Source organism: Lepidochelys kempii, chromosome 3 (genome assembly GCF_965140265.1).
Source record: "Lepidochelys kempii isolate rLepKem1 chromosome 3, rLepKem1.hap2, whole genome shotgun sequence".
Lineage (NCBI taxonomy): Eukaryota > Metazoa > Chordata > Testudines > Cheloniidae > Lepidochelys > Lepidochelys kempii.
In genome coordinates this window covers 185,816,996-185,836,571 of record NC_133258.1, presented here as the reverse complement: position 1 = coordinate 185,836,571, position 19,576 = coordinate 185,816,996, and the positions used below count along the sequence as shown (strand labels likewise).

Here is a 19,576-nt window from a genome sequence, read left to right as displayed (position 1 = left end):
CCAACGGACTGTTTTGCTACCCTTACCTTTTTCATCACGCAGCTACGCTGCAAACTGCATATGCACTATCTACCAGTGCCTTTCCCTCCTGGGCTGCATGGCGGCCTGCATCTCCATAACACCTCATGCCAGCCTGCATATGCGCTGCCTACAACTGTGGCTCCGGTCAATCTGCATGCTGCAGTTGGACCTTTTGAACAAACTGGTCCTGCTTCCCACCCAGTTCCTCCATCCTGGCTTCCCACACATGGTGGACCAACACGTCCAAAATCTTGGTCAGCACTCTGTTCGTTCCTCCCACTGCTCACACCACTCTTACCACGGATGCCTCCCTTGCTTGGGGAGACGCTCATTTGGAGGGCCATATGGCACAGGGCCACTGGATTCCGCGAGAGGTGTGGATGTACATCAACATTCTGGAATTGCGGGCTGCCCGCCTTTCCTGTTGGGTGTTCCTGTCCCTCATCAGATCCCGGCACATTCAGCTGCTGTCTGACAACATGACAGCAGTTATGTATATCAACAAGCAAGGCAGTGCCTGGTCCTTCTCCCTCTGTGCAGAGGCCATTTTCCTCTAGAACTGGTGCCTCAGGCATGGGTTCACCCTCCATGCATGCATCTCCTGGGTACCTGGTGGACACACTCAGCAGGTCCTTCTATGCATATCACCTCTTTGTGACTGCTGCAAACCAGAAACTTCCCCTTTTCTGTTCCAAAGGAACCCTCGGGCCAGGATCACAGGGTGACGTCCTTCTCTTGCACTGAACCACCGAACTATGCTATGCCTTTCCGCCCATTCCCCTGCTCCCGCAAGTCCTGAGCGAGGTGTGGCAGGACTGCATGATGGTCATTCAGGTAGCCCCCTCCTGGCCTTGCCAGTATTGTTTCACTGATGTCCTCCACCTCTCTGCTCACACCCTGATCTGCCTTCCCCTCCTCCTGGATCTCTTCACACAGGTGTAAGGTTGCCTGTGGCACTCCAACCGAAAGCTGTTCCCACTTATGTGTTGGTATTTGGATGGGGTTCATGTGTAGGCAAAGCATGTTCCATACCAATGCACATTCGATACCCATGCACAACATCCTCACACACAGCAGACAGCAGTCTACCAAGCAAAACTGCGACACTTCACCACCTGGGTGCACCGCCACCACTACCCTCTGGACTCCATCTCCATTCCCATCCTCCTGGAGTACCTTCTCAGGCCTTGCCACCTCTTCCATCTGCGTCCACCTGGCGATGCTGAGTGCCTTCCTCCTCCCCGTGGACAGCTTCTTGGTCTTCACTCACCTGACCACCACCCTCTTCCTGCGTAGCCTACTCAATGCCTTTCTGTCAGTGTGGAATCCTACCCATTCTTTGGACCTGAATCTCGTTCTCTCTGCCCTCACTAAGCTGCCTTCAGACCTCTCGCAACTTGCTCTCTCGCCCACCTCTCTGTGAAGATGATCTTCTTGGTGGCCATCACCTCGGCAAGACAGGTGAGCGAGCTAGCGGCCATGATGGCCGACCCACCCTTTACTGTCTTCCACAAAGACAAAGTCTCCCTGTGCCTGCACCCCAAATTTCTCCCCAAGCTGGCCTCTCCATTCTACCTCAGCCAGTGCATCCACCTTCCGATCTTCTACCCCAAACTGCACATCTCCCCCAAAGGGAAAACGCTGCATTCTCTCAATGTCTGCCGGGCACTGACCTTTTATCTCCAGTGGACCCACGTCTCACCCAGGCTCTTCCTTGCCATCACAGAACACTGCCGGGGCCATGCCCTCTTCTCCCAGTGCCCCTCTTAATGGATCTCCCATTGCATTGAGGAATACCCTCTCTCACATTCCTCCGCCTCCGGGAGTCAATGGCCCACTTCACACAGGCGTGTGCTGCCACGTGTGCCTTCCTCGTGGACATGCCATGGCAGGACATTTGTAAGGCGGACACGTGGGCCTCTGTCCACACCTTTACCACTCGCTGTGCCATTGCTGCAGCAGCGGTGGTGGATGTAACAGTCGGCTGTGCCGTCCTACAGACTGTAACTTCTTGTGAGTCCTTCCACCCATCTCCAGGCTGAACACTGCTTGCTGCTCACCCACATCTGGAATCCATATAGGGACCATCACTCAAAGAAGAAGAGGAGATTACTTATTGTAATTGAAGTTTCTTCAAGATGTGTGGTCCGTCCCTATTTGGATTCCAATACCCGCCTTCAGTCCCCTCTGTTGCGGGATCCATTGCATGCTGGTAAGAGGGACCTGTAGTGGTATAGACCTGCACAGCCTCTTAAAGCCTCGGACACACCGCATGGCCTATGCATGTGTGGATCAACAGACACTACTACAAACAGCTCTGGCACGTGGTGCGCATTCGCAGTCATGTCTGGAGTCCAAATAGGGACCATACATCTCAAAGGATCTCCAGTTACAGTAAGTAACCTCCTCTTATTTTTGAAACTACTTGTGAGTAATCAAGTGTGTGTGTGTGCTGAAAGTTACTATTTTAAAAGACAAAGGAACAAGGAGCTGAAAGCTTTGAGATACATTCCCTCATCATCTTTGTTATTATTCTGAACTAAGCCAAAATGCTCAATTGTATAAAGATAATGGTGATAAATAAAATGTGCAATTCAGTAAAAGAGCTTTTCATAAAGAAAGATCAGATTTGAAACCCTATCTGAACAGTTACTTGCACCCACAATAATTTATTTTATTTTAGAGCCAGGCACTGAAGAAATTAAAAAACTACTTTTACTCTTACTTGGCTGTGCAGTTCAGGTAAGTATTTAAATATGTTTCTTTACATGCTGTTGTTGTATTACACATTTTTAATGGTTGTTTCCTGATGCAAACATATCCTCTCCTCTCCTCATCCCCCCAATTTGTTTTTTAATACAGCATTAACTCAAATCAGGAAATTCCAACAGTTTTAAGATTGCTTTAACAATATTAAGATGGTGACATTGCAAATTCTGTATATTTTATAGTATAAATAAATAACAAAGTATCTTTGTCTTAATGTATTAAGGTTTACATTTAGTAAGCAAAATTGGAATGCTTAATATGACACACAAACAACATGAATGAGTTAATATTGTTTGAGCAACCTTAATTTTTAGCATTTCTCGTTGTTTTATTAATGTTAATTTGTTTTATTTAGTTTTCTTGGTGTTCTAAAGTTAAAAGTGCATTATATTTCCCCCTTTCATAAATTCTGTTTAAGAGGGTCATTCAAACTATCAAAGAATTATTTTACTTTTGAAGAAAAAGCATTATAAAATATTCTTTTAAAAGAAAATATTTGCATCTAGGCTGCCTATTTGTGTGCTTGATTTAAGTTCAATTGAAACTAAATAACTGAACTCCCTTATGCATTCCCTATAATCAAAGTTTCTATTGCAAATCATAGAAAGTGTGTATCTTTATCAATCTTAGGGCCAAATTATGAACCCTTTAGTCCTATTGATAAATATTTACTTACACAATTAATCTCATGAGAACATAAGAACGAGCATACTGAGTCAAACCAAATCTTCCAAGAGTCACCAGTGCCAGGTGCTTCAGAGGGAATGAACAGAACAGGTAAATATCATTCCCAGCTTCTGGCAAGCAGAGGCTAGGGACACCATCCCTTCCCATCCTGGCTAATGACCATTGATAGACCTATTCTCCATGAATTTATCTAATTGATTTCAATGGGATTATTTGCACGAGTAATTGTTCACCAGTGGGAATAAGGCATTCAGAGTGGTAGCCTTAAATAAATAATGGAAACGAAACTGACCTTTAATGTGCACATTAGAATTACAGGCAAGGTCTGGGTTTACCAAACTGGTGTGGATATGACAGGACATTGACTGGCAAAGTATAATGTAATGAGCAAAATAAGATGTAGGTGAAATTCTGTTGTATATTTAAGATATAATAGTAATGGAATAACGCATTTTCATAGGATAACAGTCACTTGATGTTTGTTTTGGTATCTATGAAATAAAGTCCCACCTTTTCACTGTAGCTCTAACCAGGCCTCCATTTTGGCATTGTAACCCACTAATCAGGATTGGCGCCTTAAAATTGTCAATTATCTTTGCTACACGTTCTAAATTGTGCTCATACAGTAACTCCTCGCTTAACGTTGTAGTTATGTTGCTGAAAAATGCTACTTTAGACAAAACGATGTTAAGAGAATCCAGTTTCTCCATAAGAATTAATATAAATGGGGGGTTAGGTTCCAGGGAAATTTTTTTCGCCAGACAAAAAACTATATTTTATATATAGATAGATACATATGCGCACACAATATAAATTTTAAACAAACAATACTGTACACAGGAATGATGATTGTGAAGCTTGGTTGAGGTGGTGAAGTCAGAGGGGGGCATATTTCCCAGGGAATGCCTGGTGAAGTCAGAGGGGGGCATATTTCCCAGGGAATGCCTAACGGCTAAATGATGAACTAGGACTTGGCTGAGCCCTCAATTGTTAACACATTGTTGTAGAGTGTGAGGCTACATTAGCAAGGCAGCAGGAATGGAAGGAGGGGAGACAGCATGGCAGAGAGAGACAGAGACTGTGTGTGTGTGTGTGTGTGTGTGTGTGTGTGTGTGTGAGAGAGAGAGAGAGAGAGAGAGAGAGAGACGTGCATTGCCGCTTTAAGTAGGCTTACCCCACTCTAGGTACACTGCCTTTTTAAGCAGATAAGCGAGTTGATACAGTAGCTGCTGCCAGCAAGCTCCCTCCATTCTGAGCCCTGTCTTGTCCCCTCCCCTGTGGAGATGGGGGAGCAGGAGTGAGGGGAGGGGGACACCCTGACATTAGCCTCCGCCCCCCCCTCCCCGCCCCGCAAGCAGGAAGCTCTTTGGAGCAGCTCCGAGACAAGGGCAGGAGCAGCACATGGCAGTTAGGGGAGGGACAGCTGAACTGCTGGCAATTGATAGCCTGCTGGGCGGCTGCTGCACAGGGAACTTAGGGGAGCAGGGAGCTGATAGAGGGGCTGCCGGCCAACCCTGGTTTCCAAGCCTCCACCAGCTAGCTCCAACAGGCTGCTCTTTTTGCAAGCAGTGGACAAAGCAGGCAGCTGCCAAACAATGTTATAAGGGAGCATTGCACAACTTTAAATGAGCATGTTTTCTAATTGATCAGCAATGTAACAATGCTAACCGGGATGACTTTAAGTGAGGAGTTACTGTAATTATTTGTACCTGCATAAATAAAGGCCAGGGTTTGAAAGTCTGACATGAACTGAAAAGGTAAAGCTGAACTAAATTAGTATCAGTTAATTATCTGGTACAGATATCATAAAGTATCAAGGTGAAGCTGAGAGAGTCATTTTCAGATTAGAAGACATGGATCATATGATGATGATCTGTTATACAATTTTATTAGGGATATCAAGCAATTAAAAAAATTGTGATTAGTGGTGCAATTAATGGTGTGAAACAATAATAGAATACCATTTATTTAAATATTTTTGAATGTTTTCTACATTTGCAAATATATTGATTTCAGTTACAACACAGAATACAAAGTGTACAGTGCTCACTTTATATTATTTTTGATTACAAATATTTGAACTGTAAAAAAACAAAAGAAATAGTATTTTTCAATTCTACAATCTCTTTAGTGCAATCTCTTTATCATGAAAGATGAACTTACAAATGTAGAATTATGTACAAACATACCTGCGTTCAAAACTTAAAAAAAAATACATCTTTAAAGCCTACAAGTCCACTCAGTCCTTCTTCTTGTTCAGCCAATCGCTCAGACCAACAAGTTTGTTTACATTTGCGGGCAATAATGCTGCCTGCTTCTTGTTTACAGTGTCACCTGAAAGTGAAAACAGGCATTCATATGGCACTATCATAGCCGCCGTTGCAAGATATTAAAGATTCATATGTCCCTTCATGCTTCACCCACCATTCTAGAGGACAAATGTCCATGCTGATGACAGGTTCTGCTCGATAACGATTCAAAACAGTGCAGACCAATGCATGTTGATTTTCATCATCTGAGTCAGATGCCACCAGCAGAAGATTGATTTTGTTTTTTGGTGGTTCGGGTTCTGTAGTTTCTGCGTCGTATTCTTGCTCTTTTAAGACTTCTGAAAGCATGTTCCACACCTCGTCCCTTTCAGATTTTGGAAGGCACTTCAGATTCTTAAACCTTGGGTCGAGTGCTGGGTGTTGGGATGAAACGTAACATGAAATATATGACAGAATGTGGGTAAAACAGAGTAGGAAGCATACAATTCTCTCCAAAGGAATTCAGTCTTGATTTAATTAACACGTTATTTTTTTTAACAAGCATCATCAGCATGGAAGCATGTCCTCTGGAATGGTGGCTGAAGCATGAAGGGACATACGAATCTTTAGTATCTGGCATGTAATTACCTTGCAATTGCCATGCGAACCCCTATTCTCACTTTCAGATGACAGTGTAAATAAGAAGCAGGCAGCATTATCTCCTGTAAATGTAAAGAAACTTGTTTGTCTTAACGGTTGGCTGAACAAGAAGTAGGATCGAGTGGACTTGTAGGCTCTAAATTTTTACACAGTGTTGTTTTTGAGTGCAGTTATGTAACAAAAAATGCCTACATTTGTAAGTTGTACTTTCATGATAAAGAGATTGCAGCACAGTACTTGTATGAGGTGAACTGAAAAATACTATCTGTTTTGTTTATCATTTTTATAGTGCAAATATCTGTGATAAAAAATAATATAAAGTGAGCACTATACACTTTGTATTCTGTGTTGTAGTTGAAATCAATATATTTGAAATTGTATAAGAACATCCAAAAATATTTAATACATTTCAATTGGGATTCTATTGTTTAACAATGCGATTAAAACTGCGATTAATTGTTTTATGTTAATTGTGCGAGTTAAGTGCGATTAATCGATAGCCCTAAATTTTATGTTTATTATACCAAAAGGCTAGTGTAGATTGAATTTAGTCTGAGAGGGCTCAGTTGAGTAACATTTACTCACTGTGGCACCAATCCAGCAATGACTTGTGCGCCTGCTGATCTGTGTGTATATGGTTAGTTGCACTATTCATGTGCATATAAATCTTTCTTCTACTTTGCTGATCCCCTTCAATCAGATTAAATGAAATCTACACTGACCTACTGAAAATAAAATTATTAGAAAACATCATCACATGATCCATGTCTCGTGATCTGAAAATAACATAACTTCTTGTCTGTGTAAAGCTAAAATGGTATTTAAGTCTTTTTGCAGGATCAGGGCCTATAACATGATTAGCTTGTAACTATCCAATTTGATTAAAGATCATACCTATGATAGTTCATTAAATTAATGACCACTTTATCCATGAAAGTTGTGGGTTTTTTTTAAACTATGCTAAACTTTTCTAAATACGCTATTTTTGATTGGGTCAAAGTTAATTAGAAAAGTACAGTATACTGTACAGCTGGTTTCAGTTGAATAGTGTAAAAAACAGTTCAGGGAGATTGGTTGTTTGAGTACTAAAAAAAGGTATTTATGAAGTAAACATCATCATAGAATCTGAGCAAGAAATAAGTTAATTTTAAGAAGCCCCCTTCATCAATTTTTTTCAAAGTGAATATAGTGTCAGTTCACTAATATTAAAAGTCAAGCAGAAACTACAATATTTTGCTATAATTACATTCAATCTGTACTAGCCAGTTAGGGGATTGGACAGCTGATAATTATTTTTTCGTCAGCTTTTAGCTCTCAGGATATACTAAGGAGATACGATAAATAATTGTGGTTAATGTATTTCTTTTAGTGTCAGAAAAAAGAAGAATTCATTGAAAGAATCCAAGGTTTAGATTTTGATACAAGAGCAGCTGTTGCTGCCCACATTCAAGAGGTATTTGTTACTTTTGTACTACCTGATATCCAAGTGATTTTTATTTTTGCTGGAATATTAAGGAAAGAAGAATAATTTTGTTTAGTCAAAAACAAGGCAAATCTATTTGACATTAACATTAAACGATTGCATTAGAGAACATTAATTGAGAAGGCTTTATTTTATAAGAGTGAGAGTAAATCACATTTCTTCTAAAGGTGGTACTTGAATAAAAACATTTTTTTCATACTGAATAGTTTTTTCCATCACAGAATCATAGTAGTGTAGGACTTGGTGGGATCTTGATAGATCATATACTCTAGTCTGCTGCACTGAGGCAGGAGTCAGTATTATCTAGACCATTCCTGAGAGGTATTTGTCTAACCCAGGGGTGGCCAAACTGCAGCATACTCTTTTACAGTTAAAGTATGGCTTGTGGAACCCCCCACTCCTTTCCCATTCTCTGTCTACCAGACTGAGAGGGGGAGAGACTTGGGGCTTCTGCCCGGTGATGGTGCTAGGGGCTTCTGCCAGAGACATCTGGTGCCTGCTGAGAGTGAAGGGGCATAATTTGAAGGTTCGGCACCCCCAACAGCTTGAATTATGCCCCACCTCTTATCGTCAGCGGCCCCTCCCTGCAGCTCCCAGGTGTTAGCTCCGTGTGGAGAGGCATCGGCAAACACCTGGGAGCTGCAGGGAGGGGCTGTCGCTTTAGCTTTGCGGGGAGAGGCAGCAGCTCTTCCTGCAGCTCCTAGCTGTTTGCCGCTGCCTCTCCGCACGGCCACAGCTCCCAACTTGCCAGATCCAGCAGCTGCTGTGCAGGGATGGGGCTGGCAGCACCATGTGACCTAGCCAGCAAACCCTGGCAAAAATCTTGGGGGAGGGGCATGTGATACCATATGCCTCCCCCTCGCATTGCCTCTGGCAGAATGAAGTGTGTGTGTGTGTGGGGGGGGGTGTCTTGGGGCTTCAGCCCCAGCTCTCGAACTTCTGAAGATTGTGATATGCTGCTTGGAGGGTTGGTACGTTTGGCCATCTGTGCTGTTCCTTAAAACCTCCAATGACTGAGATACCATAGATAATTTGTTCCAATGCTTAACTATCCTTACAGTTAGGAAGCTTTTCCTGATGTCTAACCTTTAATGGGCTTAAATTGCAGCAATGGCGATTACTTTTTGTGTTGTCCTCAGTGGATAAGGAGAACAATTTATCACCCTTCTCTTTATGACAACCTTTTATATACTAGAAGACTTATCACATGCCCCAAGACTTCTCTTCCCAAACTAAACAAACCCAATTTTTTCTTTGAGTAGTGTCCCTGTGGGTGCTCCATGGTAGGTTTGTTTGTGTCTCCCCACTGCTGATTGTAGAACTTCAGTAGTAGTGTTCATTAGGCCCACACATGCGCTGTTGGTCTCCCCTCGTGCTGCGCCATGAGGCTAGTGAGCACACGCGGGCTAAGCCTCCTCAGTTACTTCTCAACTGCCCCTTATTAGAGATGGATTTTGCTTTATTCACTTTTATATAGTTATTTTGTTAATATAGTATAGTTTATTGTTCTTTTCCCTCTTATTTTATCCCACCAAAAATTAAAAAAAAAAAAACAAAAACAAAACTCCCCCCAAAACTTCATTTTCCTGCTTTTTTTTTCCCTTCCAGGGATCCTTCCCCCCCACTCCCCCATTGGGTATACCCGGTTCACCAGCTTTCAAGAAGCGCCTCACTTGCAAGGAGGCAATTCCGATTACAGACAAGGACTCTTAAGTGCATTTGTCGCCTTGGGGAGGGCCACATCCAGAAAAAGTGTAGTCTCTGCCAGCAAATCTGGCCACATTCCCATAAGGACAGACTGCTCAGGCAGAAGATTATTTTAATGGAGGCTGCTTTCAGACCCACGCAGAACTTGTGCTGCAAGTGCCTGGATAGATGTGAATCTTCTCCACAGCCATCTAAGGGGTGTGGATCGAAGAAACAGACTGCTGACCCCTCCTAGAAGTCATCTTAGAGGAGAGCCAGAAGTCCCCAAAAGTGAGCCCTGAGATCTCCATAGGCATTCTCCATCTTGTTCGGTTTCTTGGACACCAAGACCATCTTAGTCCAGAACTCATGGCTCACAGAGACCAACAGCAGTCGGTACTGTTGACATGTCCACGGACCTGATGGGCACGGGCACTGAGTCATCGGCACCGAGAGACAGGAGTAAGCACTCCACTAAAAAGGCACCCCCAATACGCGAATCATTATCAGTACTATCATCAATGCCTCACCCGGCACCAGAGCAGGTCGTATGGACAAGACCCCTGTCCGCCTCTGACACGCAACACTGGGGCAGTCAATACCAACAGAATTCTTCCACTCCAGCAACCTCCGTATATCAGATGTACTGGGATCCCTGCTTCTTGGTACTGCAACCTCTGCACTGAGCCTCTGCTTGGCATGGGAATTGTCACCGCTGCCATGCCTCAATCCCCAACTCTCTAGCAAAAGTTCAGACAGTGTGCTGGAGGAAAGAACATCCCAGTACTCCTCTCAGGCTTCATATGGTGCTCAGTACAAGCAAGGCCCATACCTGCAGATGTTCCCACCACCGAAATCATGGTACAGCCACCCATGGGCACTGCCACCACGCTCTATGCCACCACTATCCCCGTGGTCTTATTGGGACCCGTGGGAAGCATACCGCCAACATGTCTCTCGAGCTCCAAGCCTCGTCTGGGATCCCTCAAGGCATACCCCTTCAGCCGCGGCTTCCAGAGCTTTGGAACCTCCAAGACATCCTGGAGAAACAGGAGGATGATACTGGGGAAGAGGTGACACTGAGGACCATATCTTCCTCCTTTCCTGACTGTTATGCCTTCCCCACCATATCTGGCAGACCACTTTCATCTCTTCCAGGAAGTGGCAAAGAGGATGGTGGACACCCTTAAGATACCATTGAAGGAAGTCAAGGACACCCACCATCAGCTCTTTGACATCCCCCACTCCTCGTCCTCCTCCAAGATTGCCCTCCTGATTAATGAGACTATTTTAGACCCAGCAAGAACAATATGGCAAATCCCGGTGATAGTAGGACTGACGTGCAAGTGAGCAGACAAAAAGTACTATGACCCATGAAGGAATCTGAATTCTTTTTCTCCCACCTACCACCCAACTCCATCATGGTGGATGCCGTCAACTCATGCGGCTGATGACATGAGTCGAGGGCTACTCCACAAGACTGGGATTGAAAGCGCCTGGACCTTTTTGGTAGGAAGGTGTACTCTTGGCTACATTCCATTTCCGTATCACCAACTATCAGGCCTTCACAGTGAAATACGATTATATTAACTATTCAAAGTTGAATGACTTTACTGAGTTGGTGCTAGAGTCACACTGTGACCAATTTAAGGCCATTATACAGGTGGGACAAGTAGTGGCAAGGACAAAGCTGCAATCAGCCCTCAACGTTGCTGACAAAGTAGCTAGCTTAATTTCCATGGCAGTGGTGATGTAATGAACATCATGGCTCCATCTGTCAGATTTCCTGAAATCCTGCAGTCTACTGTTGAGGACCTCCCCTTTGAGGCCACAAAGCTCTTTGCAGAGAAGACTGACGCTTCCCTTCATACCCTGAAGGATTCGTGGGTTACATTCCAGTCGTTGGGTATCTACACGCTGGGACAAAGGAGACAATTTAGTCCCGAGTCCCAGCGTAGACCATATACATCCCAATATCAACCTCAGTGACAATACAAACTGCAAAGGAAGAAAGCAAAATTCCCCAAGCAGAAACTATCTGGCTTGCAATCTTCATTGTCCCAGCCCTCTATGTCCAAACACCAGTTTTGACAGGCGGGTCGAAGCGCCACTGGACCACTCCCACCAACTGATACAGCCGACCAATGCTTCACACCCATTTGATCACCGAGTGGCAGTATTCCGCAGTGCCTGGAAACGCATAACATTGGACTGATGGGTCCTAGAAATCATTTGAACTGAGTACTCCATCTATTTCAGTTCCCTACCCCCTCCACAACACCCTTCCTTGTCCCTCTTCAGGGATCCTTCTCATGAGTTTAGAACAATGGGGGAGGGATAGCTCAGGTGCGGGAGGATAGCTCAGTGGTTTGAGCATTGGCCTGCTAAACCCAGGGTTGTGAGTTCAATCCTTGAGGGGGCGATTTACAAATCTGGGGCAAAAATTGGGGATTGGTCCTGCTTTGAGCAGGGGGTTGGACTAGATGATCTCCTGAGGTCCCTTCCAACCTTGATATTCTATGGTTCTATGACAAGAAGTCAATAGTCTCCTCCAGTTAGGAGCAACAGAACCAGTACCTCAACATCTACAAGGAGGAGGGTTCTACTCTCTTTATTTCCTAATACAGAAGAGGAAGGGAGGTTGGAGACCCATACTAGACCTCGGAGCTCTCAAAGAGTTTGTCCAGGCTCAAAAATTCAAAATGGTCACTTTATCAACAATCATTCCAGGATTGGAACAGGGAGACTGGTTTTCGGTCCTCGATCATCTCTATCCTACTGGCTCACAGACGATTTCTCAGATTTATCCAGGGACAAGACCACTACGGATACAGAGTGCTTCCCTTCAGGCTATTGTCGGCCTTGAGATTATTGTCCAAGGTTCTCTGGGTGATAGCCACTCACGGTGTCAAGGGATAAAGATTTACCTTTACCTCAATGATTGCCTCCTCAGAGCCTAATCTCTCCAGGAGGCTCACCGAGTCACCAAAGCAACTATCCACTGATTTATAGAGCTGAGTCTACAGATCAAAATCCAGATGTCAGCTCTCACTCTGGTGCAGTGCCTGGAATTCATAGAGGCTGACTTTGACTCGTTACAGGCCAGAGAACTCTTTTCTCAGCACTAATTTCTTTCATTAGCCACACTTCGAGATGCTGTTCAAAGCAGCCTAAAAATATTAGTCAGACTCTGCCTCCAACTCCTGGGGCACATGGCAGCAAGCACAACGGTAATACCACATGCCAGGTTTCACATGTGATGCCTCCAAATGTGGTTCAGCTTGGTCTACAAACAGGGACAGGCTGGACAAATCCCTGTCACCACCCAGCAGGGTCAAAAACTCCTTAGACTGAAGGAAGAGCCCTACCAACATTTGCAAAGGGATCCCCTTTTCCCAAACCTCGCTGTCATTGCTGCTCACCACCAACACATCACTGATATGGTGGGTTGCACATCTAAATGGCCTCACAACACAAGTGGTCACCCATGGAGCTGTCCCTTCACATCAATCTTCTCAAGCTAAGAATGGTCAGGAACGCCTGCACCCATTTCCTCCAGCTGATCAGAGGATCACACATGAAGATCCTAACAGACAACATAGCCTACATACAATAGTCAGGGGAGAGCCAGATCACCCTCCATATGCACCGAGGTGATCAGGCTATGCAACTGGTGCATCTCCCACAATGTTACATTGCCTGAACACAAAACTTGATAGTGGAAATCTCAGTTGCAAATTCCCATACAACCATGATTGGGAGATAGACCTGATTGTGCTTCATGACATATTCAGCTTATGATGGACACAGTCCACAGACCTGTTCAACACTCACCTGAATAAGAAATGCCCATGCTACTGCTCCAGAGTGGGGATGGGTCAACGTTCCCTGGGCGAGGCCCTCCTCATCCCCTGGGAGAAGGACCTTCTCTTTGTCTTTCCTCCATTTTCCCTACTTGTGAATGTCCTGCTGGAAATAAAAAGAGATGGAACCCATGTCATTCTGATTGTTCCTACTTGGCCCAGAAAGACCTGGTTTCCCTACTTGTCACAGCTTGTGACATGCCTGCTGATCTCTCTCCCAGCCATACTGCACCTCCTTGCAGGACAGAAAATGCACCCTAAATCCCCACTTGGGATTGTCTGCCTCAAGGCATGGCTCCTGCTTGGTTCCAACATATAGAAAACTCCTGTTCAAGAGAGGTACAAGAGGTTCTGTTGCACAGCAGAAAGTCCTCGACTTGACGCGCTTACCTGCAGAAATGGTGCACGTTTCAGACTTTGTATTCTGTCCAGCAAATCTCCCCAACATCCGTGATTCTTCCATATATCTTAGGCCCGATTTCTTTAAGGTAAATGCATAGTCTATCTCTAAGCTCTCTGAGTTCACATAACAGCTTTCCACCAACCTATTGAGAGATGCTCAATGCTGTCACACCCAACCACTAATCGGTTCCTCAAGGATATGGTGAACCTTTTCGCACAATCTCGACTTCCTGCTCCTACGGGGGACCTAAACCTGGTACCAAAAGGGTTGACTAGACTGCCTTTCAAACCCATGGCCACCTGTTTGCTGGTGTACCTATCAATGGAGGTGATCTTCCTTTTGGCAATTACCTCGTCCAGGAGAATAGGAGAGAGAGCAGCTTTGATGGCATATCCCCCCTACACAATATTTTTTCTGGACAAGGTTATGCTCAGGACACATCTAAAATTTATCGCTAAGGTAACCTCTCCATTTCACATGTATCAATTGATTCACATTCTAATCTTCTACCCCAGGCCTCACCAAGACAACAGGGAGGCTATATTACATACCGTAGATGTCAGGAGAGCCCTGGCTTTGTACCTGGATAGAACAAAGGCCTTGAGGAAGTCCCGTACACTTTTCATTTCCATTGCGGAAAGGTCCAAGGACTCAGCAATATCAGCCAAAAGGCTCTCTAAGTGGGTCTCGAATTGCATTAGACAACTCCTCCAGACTCTATTTGAACACGCTCCATGAGGTCAATCTCCTAATCTGTTGCCTTCTTCAAGAGATCTGTAGAGCAGAGACATGGCCATTAGTCCACACTTTTGCACAAAATTGTACGATCACTGGGGATTCTGCCTCCAGTGCCAACTTCAGCGCCGCAGTGCTGTCATCTGTAACTGACTCTGCCCCAAAGTCCCAGCCCACGAGTAGGGATATTGCTTGGGAGTCACCTACCATAGAGCACTCATACAGACACAACTCAAAAAAGAAGAGGAAGGTACTCACCTTGTGCAGTAACAATGGTTCTTTGAGATGTGTGTCCTACGGGTGCTCCACAACCCACCTTTCTCCCCTCTACTTCGGAGTTCTTGTCAATGACTCTGTGGTAAAGAAGAAACTGAGGAGGGTAAGCCCGTGCGCGCTGGCTAACCTCATGCATGAGCCTAACGGACACTACCAAAGTTCTCTGATCAGCAGCACAAGGACACAAGCACACGTACCATGGAGCACCCATCGTGGGACACATCTCGAAGAACTATCGTTACTGCACAAGGTGAGTAACTTCCTCTTTTTCAGTCTTTCCTTGTAGGTAATGTTTTCTAGACCCTTAATCATTTTTGTTGCTCTTCTCTGGACTTTCTCCAATTTGTCCACATTTTCTCCCAAAGTGCGGTGTCCAGAACTGGACACAGTACTCCCTTTGAGGTCTTATCAGTGCTGAGTAGAGTGGAAGAATTACTTCTAATGTCTTGCTTACCGACACTCCTCCTAATACATCCCAGAATATTTACTTTTTTTGCAACAGTATTACATTGTTGACTCATATTTAATTTGTGATCCACTATAACTCCTAGATCCTTTACAGCAGTACTCCTTCATAGGTAGTCATTTCCCATTATTTATTTTTGTAATTGAGTATTCTTTCCTAAGTGTAGTACTTTGCATTTGTCCTTATTGAATTTCATCCTGTTTATTTCAGCCCATGTTTCCAGTTTGTCAAGATCGTTTTAAATTCTAATCCTGTCCTCCAAAACACTTGCAATCCTTCCCATCTTGGTATTATACTCAAACTTTACAGGTGTACTCTCTCTGCCGTTATCCAAATAATTTATGAAGATATTGAATAGAATTGGACCCAGGACAGATCCCTGTGTGACTCTACTTGATATGTCCTTCCAGCTTGACTGTGAACCATTGATAACTACTCTTAGTATGATTTTTCTAACCAGTTGTGCACCCATCTTATAGTAGGGTCATCTAAACTATATATCTCTAGTTTTCTCATGAGAAAGTTATGTGAGACAGTATCAAAAGCCTTACTAAGTCAAGCTATATCACATCTACTGCTTCCATCCTATCCACAAGCATTGTTACCCTGTCGAAGAATATTAGGTTGGTTTGACGTGATTTGTTCTTGACAAATTATGTTGACAGTTACCTATCACCATATTCTCTTCTAGATGTTTACAAATTGATTGTTTGTTTATTTGCTCTATTATCTTTATGGGTACAGAAGTTAAAACCACTGGTTTATAATTCCCTGGGTTGTCCTTATTCTCCTTTTTATACACAGGTACTATATTTGCCTTTTTATATTCCTCTGGTGTCTCTCGCATCCTCCATGAGTTCTCACACATAATCGCTAAAGGCTCAGAGATCTCTTCATTACAGTTCATACTAGTATATGTAATAAATGTGAAATTTAGTTCTATCTAGTACAGATACGTTAGTATGAACTGAATCAGAAAAAAGTGATTTGTTAAAAATATGGTTCTTTAAAGCAGAGTGTGGATCCACTGTATTGGGCTGTATACAGGGATTAAAGGAACAAAATAATATTTAGACCTAGATTATATAAATGGATCCATCAACTGCGTTCTACGCAAGCACACAGATGTGCCTCGATTAATCAATTCGCAGGATCTTGCCCTTAGTGAGTAATCTTTTTTGCCTCAAGAAATATGCTTGTATCTTGTGTATCTTGGGGAACATGTATATATTTTGGAGGTCTGGTAGCTATTCTACCATTAAATATGAGTTGAGTTTTTCAGGTAAGAGGACTGAAATCTCTTTTTTTAATCCTGTAGATTTAATGTAATCACCACATTTTAAATGAACAAGCCCCATTGAATTTCCAGTAATATTTTTTCAGATCCATTTAGCTAAGCAACCACACATGATAATTACCTGTGCACTATAGTGTAGATTGCAAATATTTACAGACAATATGTTAAAATTTATTCCCTTATTTTGCCATTACAGTAAGAAGCTCTGCCAAGAATAGCTAATGGAATTTCCCAGCTCTGTCAGCTACTTTCTGTTTCTGTTGCTGCCTGTAAGCCTTCCTAATTCTATCTGAGCTCAGCGCAGAGGCCTGGTAAGCCAGGAAGGAGAAATTGACAGCATGGGAGTCTGGGGTTTAAGTCTGGAACTCTTAAAGTTTCCATTCACTCTAAGTTACAAGCATATTTTTTCCCAAATAAACATACCATACCATCCGTTTCTTATTGCAACTATGCTCACCTTGTGAATAAGGCACTTAACCAGGTACAAGAAGAAAACAAGCAGTCAGGCTGTACTTTAATTTCAAACTCAACGTAGGCAGGAAGAAGAATGCATTGGTTTTATTATGTCATCTTGAGGTCACTCTTAAGTGTAGGTCTCACACATGGAAGCATGGTGCAGCATCTGTCATGCCCCAGGCTCTCACGGTTGTATTTTACCTCTTTTGATGTTCCATTTTTATTTTGCTGAAATGAAATACTGTTGGATGTTAATATTGTTTGATTAATCTTTCATTTGAAATTAAGGATGTTAGATAACTTATTCATAGGGTTCTTTTATGCTGTTCACAAAGATGTGGCTTCTTAAACGAAATGTTTTGTATGAGACTAAAAATCTTTGATTTCTTGTGACTGGGTGCTCTACTTATCACTGGATGGTGCCTCTTCCTGGTGGTTCTGGGGATTACCTCTGTGAGGCTGACACCCCTTTCTGCAGTTGCACTCTGTCTCTTCTTCTCACTCTCTGTCTGCAGCCGCTCTCTCGCACCAGGAGCTGCTGCTGCTTCTTCGTGACTTGGCCCTCTGGCCAGGTCACTATGGTCCTCACCTTCCAGGGTAACAAAGTCTCTTATGAAAAGGTTCAGGCAGTCTTCCTATCCCCTGCCCAGCTGGTGCCACTTCCCCAGTGGCTGGTATGGGAACCTGGCCCCACCCTCTATTCCAGGTTCCAGCTCAGGGACCCTCTAATCAGCAGCCAAGGTCTGTTCCTTCCTAGACCTGCTGCCTCTTTCCCTGAGCCTTTCCTACCTTTCTGGCTCTCCCCACCTCAGGTTTGCCAGCCTCCCAACTCCCTCCTAGTAGAGTAGGGTAGAGTAGAGTAGCTGTAGGCTACCTGCCTCTAGCTTTAATCACACCTACCTTCTCTCAGGGAGTGACTGCAGACCCCTTCTGCTATCAGTTCCCAGGCTAAAAATATGCTTATGAATGTAAATGTGACATAACTGGAATATGTTTTATGCTAGATATGCCGTGTAACATATCTTTGCAAAGCTTATGTTCTATTGCATGTATTCATCCTATTTGCATGCATGTATCATTTTTATATCTGAAGTTATGAGCATTGGCTCTATTCTTGTATTTAAAGTGTTTGCTGTAGAAAGCACCTAAGGCAGATTTGATCAACATATTGTGAAGGGGTTATTCAAGTAAATGGAAGTACTTGGTGAACAGTGGACCTTGATAGATGTCAGTGCACATCTGAGCTTTCCTGGGAACGTCCCTGTAGAGAACTAAGTTATGCATGGACATGTGACTTGCCCATGTGACTCCAAGACTCCATCTTGTAGTTGGAATTCTACACGGGGGAGAGAGGGGTTTCCACCCACAGGAGAGAAACTACAGTAACTCCTCACTTAACGTTGTAGTTATGTTCCTGAAAAATGCGACTTTAAGCAAAACGATGTTAAGCGAATCCAATTTCCCCATAAGAATTAATGTAAATAGGGGGGATTAGGTTCCATGGAATTTTTTTTGCCAGACAAAAGGCATTATATACATTTTAAACAAGCAATTTAATACAGGTATAAGTTTGAAACAATTTTAAAGAAACAATTTAATACGACAATCATCATTGCGGAGTATGAAGCTTGGCTGAGGTGGTGGAGTCAGAGAGTGAAAGAGGGTGAATTGTTCAGCTGCTTCTCTTGCTGTACTTGCTGAACTTTCTGAACTCGAAAAAACACACCTAGAGATTGTTGTTTTCTTTTTTTTTTCTCTGTAAATTTCTTTATAGCAAGTTATTAGATATGGGCCAAAAGAAATCTGATGAGGTTCAACAAGGACAAGTGCAGAGTCCTGCATTTAGGATGGAAGAATCCAATGCACCGCTACAGACGAGGGACAGAATGGCTAGGCAGCAGTTCTGCAGAAAAGGACCTAGGGGTTACAGTGGACGAGAAGCTGGATACGAGTCAACAGTGTGCCCTTGTTGCCAAGAAGACCAATGGCATTTTGGGATGTATAAGTAGGGGCATTGCCAGCAGATCGAGGGGGGTGTGATCGTTCCCCTCTATTCGACACTGGTGAGGCCTCACCTGGAGTACTGTGTCCAGTTTTGGGCCTCACACTACAAGAAGGATGTGGAAAAATTGGAAAGAGTCCAGCGGAGGGCAACAAAAATGATTAGGGGACTGGAATACATGAGTTGTGAGGAGAGGCTGAGGGAACTGGGGATGTTTAGTCTGTGGAAGAGAAGAATGAGGGGGGATTTGATAGCTGCTTTCAAGTACCTGAAAGGGGTTCCAAAGAGGATGGCTCTAGACTGTTCTCAGTGGTAGCAGATGACAGAAAAAGGAGTAATGGTCTCAAGTTGCAGTGGGGGAGATTTAGGTTGGATGTTAGGAAAAACGTTTTTGCTAGGAGGGTGATGAAACATTGGAATGCGTTACCTAGGGAGGTGATGGAATCTCCTTCCTTAGAGGTTTTTAAGGTCAGGCTTGACAAAGTCCTGGCTGGGATGATTTAATTGGGGATCAGTCCTGCTT

At 43.7% G+C, this 19,576-nt stretch overlaps 1 protein-coding gene across 9 annotated transcripts in view; it reads left to right on the top strand.

Moving 5' to 3' along the window:
- Positions 1-19,576, top strand: part of CCDC88A (coiled-coil domain containing 88A) — a 359,900-nt gene that overhangs the window by 118,247 nt on the left and 222,077 nt on the right. For 8 of the 9 annotated variants that reach the window (XM_073339323.1, XM_073339320.1, XM_073339322.1 and 5 more), the window contains 2 exons: positions 2,705-2,763; positions 7,756-7,839. The exons of the other annotated variant lie outside the window; for it this stretch is intronic. In XM_073339323.1, coding sequence (XP_073195424.1) covers positions 2,705-2,763; positions 7,756-7,839 — 143 coding nt within the window. The remainder of the gene's footprint in view (positions 1-2,704; positions 2,764-7,755; positions 7,840-19,576) is intronic. 9 annotated transcript variants of the gene reach the window in all.